Source organism: Salvelinus namaycush, chromosome 5 (assembly GCF_016432855.1).
Source record: "Salvelinus namaycush isolate Seneca chromosome 5, SaNama_1.0, whole genome shotgun sequence".
NCBI classification, from domain to species: domain Eukaryota; kingdom Metazoa; phylum Chordata; class Actinopteri; order Salmoniformes; family Salmonidae; genus Salvelinus; species Salvelinus namaycush.
Genome location: NC_052311.1, coordinates 18,271,989 through 18,287,905, shown reverse-complemented (window position 1 = coordinate 18,287,905; position 15,917 = coordinate 18,271,989). Strand labels below are relative to the sequence as shown.

General features: G+C 42.0%; 2 protein-coding genes across 2 annotated transcripts in view; one reads left to right on the top strand and one right to left on the bottom strand.

Annotated features, from left to right (window-relative positions):
• Positions 1-1,016: 1,016 nt before the first annotated feature.
• LOC120047411 (paired mesoderm homeobox protein 2B-like) lies at positions 1,017-2,854 on the top strand. The gene is made up of 3 exons (XM_038992929.1): positions 1,017-1,257; positions 1,908-2,095; positions 2,423-2,854. The coding sequence occupies exons 1-3, from the start codon at positions 1,017-1,019 to the stop codon at positions 2,852-2,854; spliced, it is 861 nt and encodes a 286-aa protein (XP_038848857.1).
• A 1,579-nt stretch (positions 2,855-4,433) lies between these two features.
• The window catches only part of LOC120048021 (LIM and calponin homology domains-containing protein 1-like), a 165,183-nt gene continuing 153,699 nt past the window's right edge, over positions 4,434-15,917 (bottom strand). The window contains exons 22-25 of the mRNA XM_038993691.1: positions 11,887-11,970; positions 11,385-11,493; positions 7,904-8,006; positions 4,434-7,602 (exon numbers count right to left, since the gene is read on the bottom strand). Of these exons, the coding sequence (XP_038849619.1) occupies positions 7,577-7,602; positions 7,904-8,006; positions 11,385-11,493; positions 11,887-11,970 (322 nt within the window). The 3' untranslated portion in view covers positions 4,434-7,576. The remainder of the gene's footprint in view (positions 7,603-7,903; positions 8,007-11,384; positions 11,494-11,886; positions 11,971-15,917) is intronic.

Sequence of the window (15,917 nt, the reverse complement as noted above, 5' to 3'; positions counted from 1 at the left end):
GGAATAGCCTATACCCATCCATTATCTCCTATAGGAATAGCCTATACCCATCCATTATCTCCTATAGGAATAGCCTATATCCAATAATGGGCATTTAAGACATTTAACATTACAGGCCTACCATTCTGGTTTTCATTTAGACTGCTTTCATTTAGTTTGTTGAGACAACAAGAGACAATAACGTCGGCAGGGTTAGACGATGGCAGGGTTAGGATTAGGGTTGGACGGTGGCAGGGCAAAATAACAACAATAGCCCAATAATAGTAGTAACTATAATAATAATAATAATAAACAAAAAAAATACAATCCACCCTTCTGTAATAATGTTACATCATGCGTAATGATCCGCACTTCAAGCCAAGAAAGAGAGAGGGAATACTATCAGAAATTCTGCCTAAGGTATACTGTTGGTTAAAAGGCTTAAAAGCTTGGGGAAAATTGGATCAGAGAGAATCGTCACCCAACTTTCATTATTTCCAAGTGGTGTGATTGAATTAAAGAGCAAGACCGTGGTTAGAGAGGAGGGTGGATGGCGCGCGGGGAGGGGGGGTTGGGCTTGGCGCATAATGGTGTGGTATTAAATTCTAATTAGAGATGCAGGGGATCAATGATAGGGAGGTTGGACAGCGCGGGCCCCCAGTGCCAGCCCAATAGACTGATGAGTTATTGTCATGTAAAAGCGCTAGCAATAAGACCAAACGCTTTGCCATTGTCCAAGAGGAAAGAGCCAAGTTTATTATGAGGACTATATGCTCTAGAGACCTGAGGCTAGGCGGCTCTTAGGGGGCTTTTCATAAAACAGGGCGAAGCTCCTATAAAGGAGGCCAGTTTTGGAGCAGGCGCCGAGCAGTGCACATCTACCCACGATCTAGCCTCTTTCCAAAACAGTCAAATCCAAGCAAGTCAATTCTCCCCATTTCATCTCGTGTCATTATCATTGTTTTTGTAATCAAATTTGAAGTTTAGATTTTTTTTCCTTGGAAGTGCTGCTCTCTTTATCCACTGAGCCTTTTCAAATGTATAAAATGGAGTATTCTTACCTAAATTCCTCTGCCTACGAGTCATGTATGGCCGGGATGGACACATCGAGCTTGGCATCAGCCTATGCGGACTTCAGCTCGTGCAGTCAAGCCAGTGGGTTTCAGTACAATCCGATCAGGACCACGTTTGGGGCTACCTCCGGCTGCCCGTCTCTTACGCCGGGTTCTTGCAGTCTGGGGACACTGCGGGACCACCAAAGCAGCCCATACGCCGCAGGTAAGCAACCGCCAACTTTATTCACCACTCCCCGGTCTGTACCCGGGTATATAGGACGCCTTGATTGCATTTGAAAATGGAAATGTGTTTAGTATTTACCAAACGAAATTTGCTTACACAAATGAAAGAATTTATCACGTTAGAAGCGATTGCAGGCAAGCGGTAATTCAGTTACGGGGTTACACTATCCCAGTCACACCCAAACCGCCAACAACATTATCTTAAGCTGCCAAAATGATAGGCATAATTTATTTACTTTGCGATGAGATATAAAGCTTCAAATAATTAGATAACCAAAGACTAAAGCTCATTATTGACACAGAATTGGAGTTACAGTAGCAACAACCGGTACGGATGGCAACATTATGACAAGTTTCCAAACTTGAACCCCAATATCAAAGCAAAGATTTGTTTATCATTACAGTTAACCACATTACAGTACATCACTGGTCTCATTTAACACTAACCCACAAGTATTCTAACAGATTATAGAATATAATAACAACATAACTCGATTTTCAACAGAATCATTCTTAATTCGGATAGATTTTTATCTGACAACTTTGTAATTACATGTTATTATATGTTACTATTACTCTACAGCTATTGCCGTTGCAAATACGTTTAACGTTGACATTTCATTCCCGCAGTTCCTTACAAACTCTTTACGGATCATGGCGGACTGAACGAGAAAAGAAAGCAGAGGCGCATTCGGACCACTTTTACCAGCGCACAGCTCAAGGAGCTCGAGAGGGTTTTTGCTGAGACCCACTACCCAGATATCTACACACGTGAAGAGCTGGCGCTCAAAATCGATTTGACTGAAGCCAGAGTGCAGGTAGGCTATGCTATCACCTCGTCAAAGTGTACCATCTTTCCAAACTCGAGTCATTCCACACATTAAGAACAAGGTACCCTACTATTATTGTGGGGTTTTAAAACATTGATATGGTTTAAAAATACTTTCACCAACATTAGGCCCATACAGAACTCATAGGCTTACACTGTTGTTTGATTATGTGTGAATAATTACACATTAGAGAGTTGTTTTCCGACGGTCAATGTATCATATTGCATCATCTAATATTGACAACATGACTGGTTTCAGTCATTTACACATACAGTAGGACTATTTAATCTAATGGACCCGTTTTTCGTTTTCTAGGTGTGGTTCCAAAACCGACGCGCCAAATTCCGTAAGCAAGAGCGCGCGGCCTCTGCTGCTGCTGCCGCTGCCAAGAACGGCTCCGGGAAGAAGTCGGACTCTAGGGAAGAAGACAGTAAAGAGGCCAAATCTACCGACCCTGACAGCACGGGAGGACCGGGGCCCAACTCTGTCCCAACCTCTAACTGCGGCGGGCCCAGTCCAACCGGTGGCCAGGTCAACGTTTCCAGCGGAAACGGACAAGTGGACCAAGTGAAGACGTCGGTGGCTCCCGGCATGTGTGGAAACACACCGAGTCAAGGCTGGGCTTCCGCCACGGGTACCATCACCTCCATCCCGGACTCATTGGGTGGACCGTTCGCCAGCGTACTGTCCTCTTTGCAAAGACAGAACGGAGCCAAAGCTACATTAGTAAAGACCAGCATGTTCTAATACAGCGGAGACCCACTGACAAAATCAAACAAGAGAAACATGGTTTACTCAGGTGACTGAGGAGTGTTGAGTCGTGAAATGAGGGATGTTACAAGAAAGACTGAAGGACACTGATAGGCCTATCATAACCGCAGTTGTAAAAAGATGAAGATGACTACTTTGATTTTTTTGTCTCAGTCCTTCCCGGTTATCGTCCAGTATTGTGGTCATTCTGCACTTATAGCTGTCTGGTTCAAGTAACCACAAACTGCTATGAGTCAAAAGCAGTGTCCCATCATACGACCAGATGTCATCAAAATGTCAGACACTGTACAACTGCTTGTTTTGTTTAGGTAGCCAACATTCTGATTTGACTGAAGATCTTCGATATATGGAATGTCTCTGTTTATTATCGAACGAGACAGACTATTTTGTTTTTTCCTGATGCAACTTACTAAGTGTAAGTAGCCTATACACCACTGTTTCAGGGCTCGTGAAGAATTTCGTTTCTTTCAGTTGTTGACATCAAATGAACACCCTTATTTCCTCAAAAAAGGCACAAAGTACAAAAGTTCACTGCTGACAGGAATATGTAATTGTATTGTGAGTCTTTCTACAGCTGTGTTTTTGTGGCTCAAATTGTATAGTGTTAATATGTATTATTGTATCTATCCTATATTTGACCTTAAGCCACACTCCCCAGTCCATTTAGAATCACGAAGTCTTTTTGACGTTTTACAAAATTACCACTGTCGAATTTATTTTGGGTAAAAAAAGGGGAATGTATGCAAACAGTGTTATTTCACTATTATTTGCATGTCTTTTTGTCCGATTTTATAATAATTTCCCCCCATTTTGTGAGCATAATGTAACACGTTTTGACCAGGATTTGAAAGTTATTTATATGTAGGTAATGAATGCTTATATTTAAGGAAATATTTCTACATGTGCACATAGTTTTCCAGGTGTACCATTGAAATGGTTGTTGATAAAAATAATCAAAGTTGCTTTGTCATGTTTTTCTTTGTTGATCTTTAGACAAAAAGGTACAAACAGGCTAGGCTACTATTCTGCATGCATTAGATGTACAAAGGTTAACCAAATTCGCACAAATTACTATTCTTTTCTGATTCCCCAATCCATGTCAGATTTGGTTCTCACAAAAGTATCACATTGTTTAAAAGCTATTGTCATGGTTTCTATTATGTATTACTATGTAACTCTATTATACAATTCACCTACACTGAGACACACCTTTTTGGTGGCCGTGGCCCATTCCAAGGACTGGGAATTTACTTCAGCACCATGGATAGCGGCTTGCGACAGAACGCAGGCTTTGGGATAGGCGTTACTTTCACAAAGGTCTGACTGTTCAGCAGTAATACAAAATAGGCTTCAACTTCGAAACAGTCGTGGTTAGCCTTTCCCATTCTCTGTCTGCCTTTAGCTGGCTAAATCCAGAAAAATACTGACCGTGTTGCCCTCATCCTCGTCGCAGCAAAAAGGCATAGGGCCGAATTGAGCTGAGTTGACTACATGCAGGTGCCCCACATTATTTCATTATCTTATAACTACAGAAAGACACGGACAAGCTCATTCATTCATTTGTTACATTTTATTTATAAACATACAGTATGCTATAAAGCCAATGCATTTGAACATCACATTTATCTTTCTTCGGGTAATGTTCAGGTGAATATTACAATAAATACAGAACTTAGACGTAAAGTATCATTCCCAAACTATTCATCCAGCTAAGACAGGTATCGATATTTCTGACACAAAGATGCCCCCCTGCAGAGTATCAGCTGAGATGTATTAATTTCTTAAGTAAAAGTAAAAAGACAATCAGATCTGAAGCCTAAAAATATGGTAGGACTATATCAGAAAAATAAACCCAGACGAGACAGGGAAAGTTGTAAGCTACAAGTTGAGAATGGATCATATGTCTGACAGAGTAGGCTATGGATTTATTTCAAGATAGCATTTGAACATACATTATATCCACCACTGGACCAATGGAGCGATTTCAGTGCCAACAGACATTTTATTTGTAATGCATGAATTGAATCACTGAATTCATAAATTGAACTTATGGTAAGTATTGCATTCATTTTCTGTGAATCAAGTTTACAAACCATAATTTCAAGTTAATCAAAGTTTCATATATTCAGCTTCAGCTCTCTAAATTCAGATTCAAAACCTGAGACAACATCCTGGTACTTTGCCAACCAGGAAGGTAGAGGAGAACAGATAATCAAATGCTCACTCTGGTAAACATAAAATTCATGCAGTTTCTGAAGCCAATGTGGCATGTTGAATTTATTTTTTTCCTATGAATTTAGCTCTAACATTTGAACCGTCTTGGCTATGAGCTATTATGACCCCATTCCTGAAAGCTAAGACTCTCTGGAGGCTTCTGTTCCCTTCTATGATGACAACAAGCGAAGTTAGAAGAGTGTCACAAAAAAACGCATTTTGGCCCCCATAAGAATATAGTTGAATAGTCCAGTCATAGCCCTTCTAAGGATAGCCTTTCCACTCCCTATTAAATCTTGCTCTTGTGACTGAGTGGGTTTGAACAAGGTCTCCTACATGTCACAAGACTGTGTTAGCCCACTTAGCTAAAGTTGAATTCAACGATTACAAATTCAAAAGTATTACAATCAAATTCAAAATCCTAATACAAATTCGAAATTATGAAATTCAAATACAATTTCTGTTGGCACTGAAATTGCTCCATAGTAGCCTATAATTTCACAATTGACGTTCGAACTGCTGGCCCTAGTCTTTAGCAGCCAAATGTTAATCAAATGCACCTGCTGGTAAGAACATTTTAGCCATAATTTCACAACGCTACAAGTATGCTTAATTTATATTTTTGTTGTTGAAAATGGGTTTCGATTGCTGAGCAATTACCAAAATCGTCATCACTGTCAACAGGGCATAGAGAGGCCTATATAGAGTCATTATAATAATGTCAAAACATTCGGATACACAATTTAAAAAAAATCAATGGTCATCCTATTTTTTGTTGGGAAAGGCTGCTATTAAATATGTCAACCATATATCCTAGATATATTTTAGATTCCGTTTTGAAACTGGAAAGACTCACTGCAAATCATGAAATCATGAGAAAACAAGGTTTGGTAGACTGTGACATGAGTAAAAAATAAAGGGGAATATCAACAAAACAAATTGGTGGGGTGATTTTAAGCTCTCGTGCAGTTTCTCCTGCATTTGACAAAAACCTCCCATCCTACCCAATCACACTTAAAGGAAAACTCCATCCAAAAACGATAATTTGGCATTTGTTTCAGTAGTCTATTGTTGATATAGTCTCAAAATGTTTTGCTTGTTAGCAAATAAGTTTTTAAAGACATGTAACATACAAAATACAGAAATCATCCCTATATGATGAATATGGCTGATTTCTGTATTTTAAGTGATATCTTGATAATGTTTTGCTTGTCAACAATCAAGTTGAGACTATATCAGCAATGGACTAATGAAATAAATACCAAAAGATAGTTTTTGGGTGGAGCTTTCCTTTAAGTGGACACCATCTTTGGGTTCCCTTCCCTTGAGTGTGCAATCACCTGTTTACCTAAGGCACGTTTCATGACATTCCAAGCGTGAAATTCCTAAAGAGAACCAGTTAAGAGTTAACGGAATGGTTTAGTACAGTAGCATGAACCCATAATGACGGTTGTTTACCTCCACAATCAGTTTACATGCATCAGTTCGCGTTATTGCTCTAAAATCAAGTACATCTAACTTTGTGAGCGGACATCTGTTTTGAGCAAAGAAAGAGAGAAAAGGTTGTCAGGCCGACGTGCGAAGTTACTGTAATGTAGGCCTATAGCCTAGTGACAGCACAGTATTTTATTTATTTATTATCCAGTAGGCTACTAAAGCAATAGGGAAGAAATAAAAGATAAGACAGTGTTGGAGTTGCCTGGAAAGAAGATAGGCAGCTAAATGATTTAACTTTCAGAATTTAAAACCAGAGTTTGGGTTAATTGTGGTTTAAGTGAAAATCGGGAGGAACAAAGCAGGCTTTTCTAAGCCTTTAGTTGACCATCGAGAAAAAACTCCTACAGATCTCAAGTCGGCAAAATGGAATACACTTCTATTACTTGAAACTTTCATTTTAAATCATGACAACCTTCTCTAGCAACCAAATTAGAAGCTTAAGTTACAAACTAAAGACTAATAAGGCCTATCTAACAACCTGGATACCAGAGAATAATTCAATTCAAATAAAGGGTATACTTTACAAACAAATATTTTGTCTAAGTGTCAAATTTGTTGGTTGGATTTCATTGCATTAGTGTTTTCATGAGTTTCCTATACTGTTTTGAAGTGATGGAGGCTGTTATACTGTATACACCATATTTACAGTATCAGAGCTCAGATTCAAAATGTCCACCATCCTCGAGGGCTTGTGGGTGCATATGGAAACGAGGAAGTGAGAACCTCTGAGCTGTGATCATACAGAGCCAATAGAATCAATAGGCCGACTATGATCAGTCGGACTAATATTCTATGCACACACAACTTTCCAATGTCAGGCATTATTTGGACCATTTCAATAAACCCGATAGGATGTGAATTGCAGACATTGCGAAAATCCCCACATAGGCATTGACAGACAAGACACATTCCACACATGTTGATTATATGGAGAAGCAGGAAGAAGGGAGACAATTTCTCTGTGTGCTTTCCATTGACCCAACGTTGTCACAATGTGGTTGGCTGGCCGGCTGCTGAAAATAGAGCAACAATACAATAAGGACAACCGTAAATTCTCTAATAGTTGATTATCATATTTTATGGGATTAAGGAAAAATACATGTATTTCTTGAGGCAATTGGGTACACAATACTCTTATATCCATTAAATTAAAACTGTGAAAAGGGCAATGAACTAATCAGTGTGTGATGTAGCTATTTATCATGTGAAAGCGAGGGAGACAAATGTATAGGTGTGTGTGAGAGTGAGTGAGAGAGAGAATGCAAATGTGTATACGTGTGTGTGCATGCGCGGATGTGATTTTGTGTGACTCACAACGGGAGCGGATGTAGCACTGGTGGCAGTTGAGGAGGCCGTTCCGGATCCTCACGTCTGTCCCCGTGGTGGTGTCACCCAGCTGTCCCTTACAGACCCCACACTGCAGGGGGAAGAGTGAGAGAGGAGAGAGATAAGGGAAAGGAAGGAGGAAGAAAAGTACACTACATGACCAAAAGTATGTGGACACCTGCTCTTAGAACATCTCATTCCAAAATTATGGTCATTCCAATTCATCCCAAAGGTATTCGATGGGGTTGAGGTCAGGATTCTGTGCATGCCAGTCAAGTTCTTCCACACTGATCTTGACAAACCGTTTATGTATGGACCTCGCTTTGTGCACGGGGGCATTGTCATGCTGAAACAGGAAAGGGCTCCGCAGTCCAATGGCAGCGAGCTTTACACCACTCCAGCCGACGCTTGGCATGGTGCATGGTGAACTGAGGCTTGTGGGCGGCTGCTCGGCCATGGAAACCCATTTCATGGAGCTCCCGACGAACAGTTCTTGTGCTGACGTTGTTCCAGGGGCAGTTTGTAACTCGGTAGTGAGTGTTGCAACCGAGGACAGAAGATTTTTTACACGCTATGCGCTTCAGCACTCAACGGTCCCGTTCTGTGAGCTTGTGTGGCCTACCACCTCGTGGCTGAGCCGTTTTTGCTCCTAAATATTTCCACTTCGCATTTACAGTTAACCAGGGGAGCTCTAGCAGAAATTTGACGAACTGACTTGTTGGAAAGGTGCCATCCTCTGACGGGGCACACTGAAAGTCACTGAGCTCTTCAGTAAGGCCATTTAACTGCCAATGTTTGTCTATCGAGATTGCATGGCTGTGTGCTCGAATTGATACCTGTCAGCAACGGTTGCGGCTGAAGTAGCCAAATCCACTAATTCGAAGGCGTGTCCACATACTTTTGTACACATAGTGTAAGACATATGCTTTGTTTGAATACTTTGAAAATGCATAATTCTTTCCTTCCTTCCTTGTAGTAATCACTGATCTGACATTGGTGAGTGTGTTAATCAGAGGATTGGAAAGGTTTAAGCAATATGGTAATTCCGTCACCTTGCCTTCTGATTGGTTGGGTGGGACATCTGCCATATTGCTTACACCTTAGCCTCCGAGTCCCCAACCACCGGATGTTCTGGTTTTCAGGGGAAATGGAAAGAGAGTCTGTGACGCGACATCCGCTTTTGGAAATTAACAAGGCGACACTCCATCTTAACTCCTCCTCCACATTTACTGGATTGGTTGAACAGTGCGGAAGACAACCTCCCTATAGTTTTTTCTTCTTGTCAAGACCAGTACGTAGGGGATCTAGTTTCAGGTGTTTCTTTAACCCATGCTACGTTAGGTTACTTACACCTTATACCAGTGGAGGCTGCTGAGGGGAGGACGGCTCATAATAATGGCTGGAATGGACACAAGGAAACCATGTTTTTGATACCATTCCACTTATTCCGCTCCAGTCATTACCACAAGCCTGTCCTCCCCAAATAAGGTGCCACCGACCTTTAAATATCAACAAGGAGTTTCTTGGAGGTTGGGTCTAGGGCTTGGATTGGAATTCACCATCAATTACAGTAGTTACAGTCCTGTGGTTAATAACTGTGGATGGGTGTGGTGTTGTGGTGAAAGGGTTCTGACCTAACGCAGCCTGCTACTAACTGTGGTGAAAGGGTTCTGACCTATCGCAGCCAGTTACTAACTGTGGTGGTGTGGTGAAAGGGTTCTGACCTAACGCAGCCTGCTACTAACTGTGGTGGTGTGGGTGAAAGGGTTCTGACCTATCGCAGCCTGCTACTAACTGTGGTGGTGTGGTGAAAGGGTTCTGACCGTAACGCAGCCAGCTACTAACTGTGGTGGTGTGGTGAAAGGGTTCTGACCTAACGCAGCCTGCTACTAACTGTGGTGTTGTGGTGAAAGGGTTCTGACCTATCGCAGCCTGCTACTAACTGTGGTGGTGTGGTGAAAGGGTTCTGACCGTAACGCAGCCAGCTACTAACTGTGGTGGTGTGGTGAAAGGGTTCTGACCTAACGCAGCCTGCTACTAACTGTGGTGTTGTGGTGAAAGGGTTCTGACCTAACACAGCCTGCTACTAACTGTGGTGGTGTGGTGAAAGGGTTCTGACCTAACGCAGCCTGCTACTAACTGTGGTGAAAGGGTTCTGACCTATCGCAGCCAGTTACTAACTGTGGTGGTGTGGTGAAAGGGTTCTGACCTGACGCAGCCTGCTACTAACTGTGGTGGTGTGGTGAAAGGGTTCTGACCGTAACGCAGCCAGCTACTAACTGTGGTGGTGTGGTGAAAGGGTTCTGACCTAACGCAGCCTGCTACTAACTGTGGTGTTGTGGTGAAAGGGTTCTGACCTATCGCAGCCTGCTACTAACTGTGGTGGTGTGGTGAAAGGGTTCTGACCGTAACGCAGCCAGCTACTAACTGTGGTGGTGTGGTGAAAGGGTTCTGACCTAACGCAGCCTGCTACTAACTGTGGTGGTGTGGTGAAAGGGTTCTGACCGTAACGCAGCCAGCTACTAACTGTGGTGGTGTGGTGAAAGGGTTCTGACCTAACGCAGCCTGCTACTAACTGTGGTGGTGTGGTGAAAGGGTTCTGACCGTAACGCAGCCAGCTACTAACTGTGGTGGTGTGGTGAAAGGGTTCTGACCGTAACGCAGCCAGCTACTAACTGTGGTGGTGTGGTGAAAGGGTTCTGACCTGACGCAGCCTGCTACTAACTGTGGTGGTGTGGTGAAAGGGTTCTGACCGTAACGCAGCCAGCTACTAACTGTGGTGGTGTGGTGAAAGGGTTCTGACCTAACGCAGCCTGCTACTAACTGTGGTGTTGTGGTGAAAGGGTTCTGACCTATCACAGCCTGCTACTAACTGTGGTGGTGTGGTGAAAGGGTTCTGACCTATCACAGCCTGCTACTAACTGTGGTGGTGTGGTGAAAGGGTTCTGACCTATCACAGCCTGCTACTAACTGTGGTGTTGTGGTGAAAGGGTTCTGACCTATCGCAGCCTGCTACTAACTGTGGTGGTGTGGTGAAAGGGTTCTGACCTATCACAGCCTGCTACTAACTGTGGTGGTGTGGTGAAAGGGTTCTGACCTATCACAGCCTGCTACTAACTGTGGTGTTGTGGTGAAAGGGTTCTGACCTATCACAGCCTGCTACTAACTGTGGTGGTGTGGTGAAAGGGTTCTGACCTAATGCAGCCTGCTACTAACTGTGGTGGTGTGGTGAAAGGGTTCTGACCTAATGCAGCCTGCTACTAACTGTGGTGGTGTGGTGAAAGGGTTCTGACCTAATGCAGCCTGCTACTAACTGTGGTGGTGTGGTGAAAGGGTTCTGACCTAATGCAGCCTGCTACTAACTGTGGTGGTGTGGTGAAAGGGTTCTGACCTAATGCAGCCTGCTACTAACTGTGGTGGTGTGGTGAAAGGGTTCTGACCTAACACAGTCTGCCTGAGTGAGACTGACCTTAAAGCACTGGATGTGGAAGTAAAGGCTGAGGGTCTCAATAATCATGGCCGCCCCTTTTCCCAAAGGGTGACCGCAACTGGAGCACAGCTTCTTACCGCTCACCGACCTGCAGGGGAGAACCCAGTTCAGGTTACTAGACTGACCACTGAGCAGCACAAACTGAATGACCGCAGTGCCAAATGAAGTATGGTCCAGTAGATATATGGTCCAGTGATAGTGAATGAAAAACTCAGGGATTGATGCTTTTAGATTCCTCAGATTCACATCTAGTACAGTATATTGATCTAAACATTTAATACAGTAGTGTGAGATATGGACTCAGACCAGTTAGAGATATCAGCAATGTCTTCTACAGAGCTGACATGATACTTTTCACAGAGAAGCACAGATCAAACCTTGTACTTTCAGCAAGTTCAATATCCTTCTCAATATAACAGATGACAAAAGCAGCAGTGAGTGGCCTCAAGGAGCTGAGTTTGGCGCCCTCTGATGGCTGTACCTGTTTGGAGATTGAGGCATGTCGGATGTGCATGTGGTGGGTGAGTTTGATGGACTGCGCCCCATGGATTCAATGGAGCCACACCTGAAGATGAAAAGCAACATGAAAGCCTGCCTAGCAACATGGACATGATTGAAACCTTTAGTATGAATTGGACCAATCAAAACTATATGAGGCGAACAAACAATATTTAAGGTCCTATAGGTGAAAATACGTTGTTACCAATTACGTGGACCATACAGTGTGCAATACAGCAGCATTTGACAAATTCCTACTATAAGCAGTAGGTTTACCAATACGTGTTCTTACTCTCTTGAACCACAAATAAGAATCTGTTTTAATTGGTTGAACTATAAAATCAGGGGACTTTTTTGTAAATTCCTAAATATAACACCTCTGTTGTCATTTCTCTATAAAGCCTCATCTTGACAGTGAGGCAACATGGGGCCACCTACGGGCCATCTGAGTAAAAGGCATGTCCGTGATGGAAGATGTGGTGAAGCATTAATAACAAAAAGAGAAGGCCCCCTGCATAACATAGTGAATATTGGCTTGTGAATGATAGAACAAACTCACACCCACACATCGTTCCCCTCACCCCTAATCTCTTCTCACCCACACATATGCAGAGCCAAAGGGGTGTCCCGGGTAGCACTGGACATCCCTGACATCTGATTTGCCACCCCAAAATTTTATTCGCTACTGGCAGTTTGATGCTGATTGACATCTCATTTCACCTCTTGTTGAAAGAAGCATTTTATGTTGACGTTCGGGGGCACATTTTTCAAATCGAGGATGAGAGAATATTAACGTTGGTGGCGAGATACAGAAGAATAAGAAGAACATACAGAAGAGATAATATTTCCACAGCTCCACAAGCTCTTTTCGCGATTGACGAAAGCATCATATTTGAAGTAAGTTTTAAAGTTTAGCATCGGGTTTAGATTTCCTAATCAACTTTTACGAAAGTTGAGTTGCTGTGTAAGTCAATGGAGCCAAAGGTCTAACGTTAACAGACAGCTAATCAGATAAGAGAGATCGGTTCCCAATTTAGCCTAACATTATGTTTACATATGTGCTAGTAATACACTCATATACAGTGCAGACATACGAATGTTTAGCTAATGTGGGGTAACTAGTAGGCTACAGCTGTCAGTGTTGAGCAAGTTAACATTCAGCAATTTGAAATCAGTTAACTTAGATTTTCGTACTTGAACTCAAAACGAACAATTATCAATCTGTTAACGTTACTCAAAAGATTTGCAGATAGCCTGTTTGCTATCGTAAAGGTGTAAGAAATTATAGATAGCTAAGTTACTTACCGCAGAGTAGTCCTAGCCATGATCTAACTACCGTAATTGCTGGCCTATTAAGCGCACCTGAATATAAGCCGTACCCATTGATTTTTTTACAAATATGTATTTTGTACATAAATAAACCGCACGTCTATAAGCCGCAAGTGCCTACCGGTACATGAACTTTACACAGCCTTTAAACGAAACACGGCTTGTAACAAAAATAAATAGGCTTTTAAACGAAACACGGCTTGTAACAAAAATAAATAGGCTTTTAAACGAAACACAGCTTGTAACAAAAATAAATAGGCTTTAACGAAACATGGCTTGTAACAAAAATTAAAAATAAATAGCAGTAAACAGTAGCCTACCAAGAAAGTCAAACTTCATTGCGGTGGCGATTGTTATGGCTTTCAGTCGGATCTGCACAGTTCCAACGTCTTATCATCGACTCATTAAGGCCAAGCTCCCGTGCAGCAGCTCTATTTCCTTTTCCAACAGCCAGATCGATCGCCTTCAACTTGAAAGCTGCATCATATGCATTTCTCCGTGTCTTTGCCATGATGAGGGTGACAAAATGACTACCGTAATCAGAATGATGGCAAGTTTGAGCGCGCTCGATTTACGTCACATTATGTGACGGTGCTCAGTTTTTTGGCGGCATGAATCTTGTGAAAAAACAACAAAAAAAAAACATAAATTAGCCGCGTCATTGTATAAACCGCGAGGTTCATAGCGTGGGAAAAAAGTAGCGGCTTATAGTCCGGAAATTACGGTAGTAACTTAGGCTGGTAGTTGATTTTAAGATACAGTTATGATAAAGGGGATTTGTAATTGAGATTGGACTAAAATGTGGGAAATTGGATGCTTAGATATAACCATAGACTGTCTTATTTTTGCATAGGGTCAATTAAACATGAAAACAAAAGGGAGAGACTTCTGTTCCAAAAGGACCCAATGTTAGGCCTGGCCTATACTTTAAACTACACATTTTAGTTAGCAGCTGTTAGCATCTAACCTTGTGGATCCCTTAATTATACATTTTTAGAGACTTTATTTAACGTGTACTTCAGACATGTCAAGATCCAGAGAATGGTTCCTGTACAGCCGTTTGAAAACATTTCCCAGAACTCAGCATGGTACTAGGAAAAGGGCTTTCAACAGCTCCTGGTATAAGGACAATTCGTGGCTTGAATATTCTGTAAGTCAAGATTCGACTTGTTTCGCCTGTAGGTGTTTTCTCTGCCCAATACACCCGAATCTGCCTTCACATCAGTCAGGTTTTTTTGAAACTGGAAAAAGGCACTGTTTAAAGATTCTGGGTTTAAGCTCCATTCGAAGGCAGAGCATCATATCAATGCAATGTATGCTTGGAATCATCATAAAAGGGCTATTTGCAGCAACTCATCAATGTTAGACGTCATAAATGAGGACTGGAAAAGTGGAGGAAAACTGTACTTACATTAAAACAATTGCAGATGTGCTCCTATTAACTGCCACTCAAAATATAGCGCAGATGTCATTGAGAGTCTGATGACTCTCACAAGGGTAATGTTTTGACAATATTAGAAGAAATAGCAAAGCATGACCCTCTCATAGAGAAAAGGATGAATGCATGTGGCAATGCTATAAGTACACAAGCCACCAAATCCAGAAGGAAGTTCTTGAGGGCTGAGATGGTAAAAAGTGAAATAATAAGAGAAGTAAAAGAAAGTGAAGTTTTTAGTGTAATTGTAGATGAAACCAAAGATATAAAGAAAAAATAACAAATCTTTAGTTGTGATGTACTATTACAACGGGGCCATCCACGAAAGCTTTTTACACTTTCCATCAGCTGAAAGCTTAGATGCAGCAGGTCTCAGAAAAAGTATGATCTGGCAATTGCCTTGAAAAACATAGATAATCTTGTGTGGCAAGGCTATGACGGTGCATCCGTCATGAGCGGAAAGCATTCTGGTGTGTCTGCACGGATTAAAAACAGTGCAAGATTTGCATTTTATGTGCACTGTAATGCACATTGTTTGAATTTGGTTCTTTTCAATGCTGTAAAATCAGTGCCTGAGGCAGTTAACTGTTTTGCTCTCCTGCAGAAGCATTATAACTTTGTATCTGACTCATACGTTCATCTCAAGTGGCTTGCAGTTCAGAAAGAGCTGTATCCACAGCAGCAGTCCAGGTAACTACAGAGACTTACGGATGTAAGGTGGGCATGCAGATACATGGCATGCCGCAATCTGAGGGACAGGCTTCCAGCAGTTCTGAGAGTGCTACAGAATATCACACTTAAAAATAGTGGTGATAGATCAGTGGAGGCAAGGGGCCTTCTTACTCAGATAGATTTACATTTCATAGGGCTTTTGGTTACCTTTTGTAAAGTGCTCGGTGATGCCAAATGTCTCTCTGACATCTAGTAGGTGCCCTTACAGACACATTACAGGACTACAGAAATGAGGGTTACTTTGGAGAACTATGGAAAGAGATTGAAGAGTTTGCAGAGCACTGCAAAATAAATGGATAAACAGTGTATCAAAGACAGCCTAAAAACAAGCTTAAGATTTCCCGACTCATTGATGAGCACTGTAGGATAGAAAAATAGTGACCAAAGTGATGGTGAGAGCTTCCAAAGAGCTATCTTTTATCAGGTGCTTGACAGACTCACAGCTGAGCTGCACAGAAGAATTGCGAAAATGCAAGGGGTCCAGTCTCTCAACACAAAGACTACAACATTCTTGAATG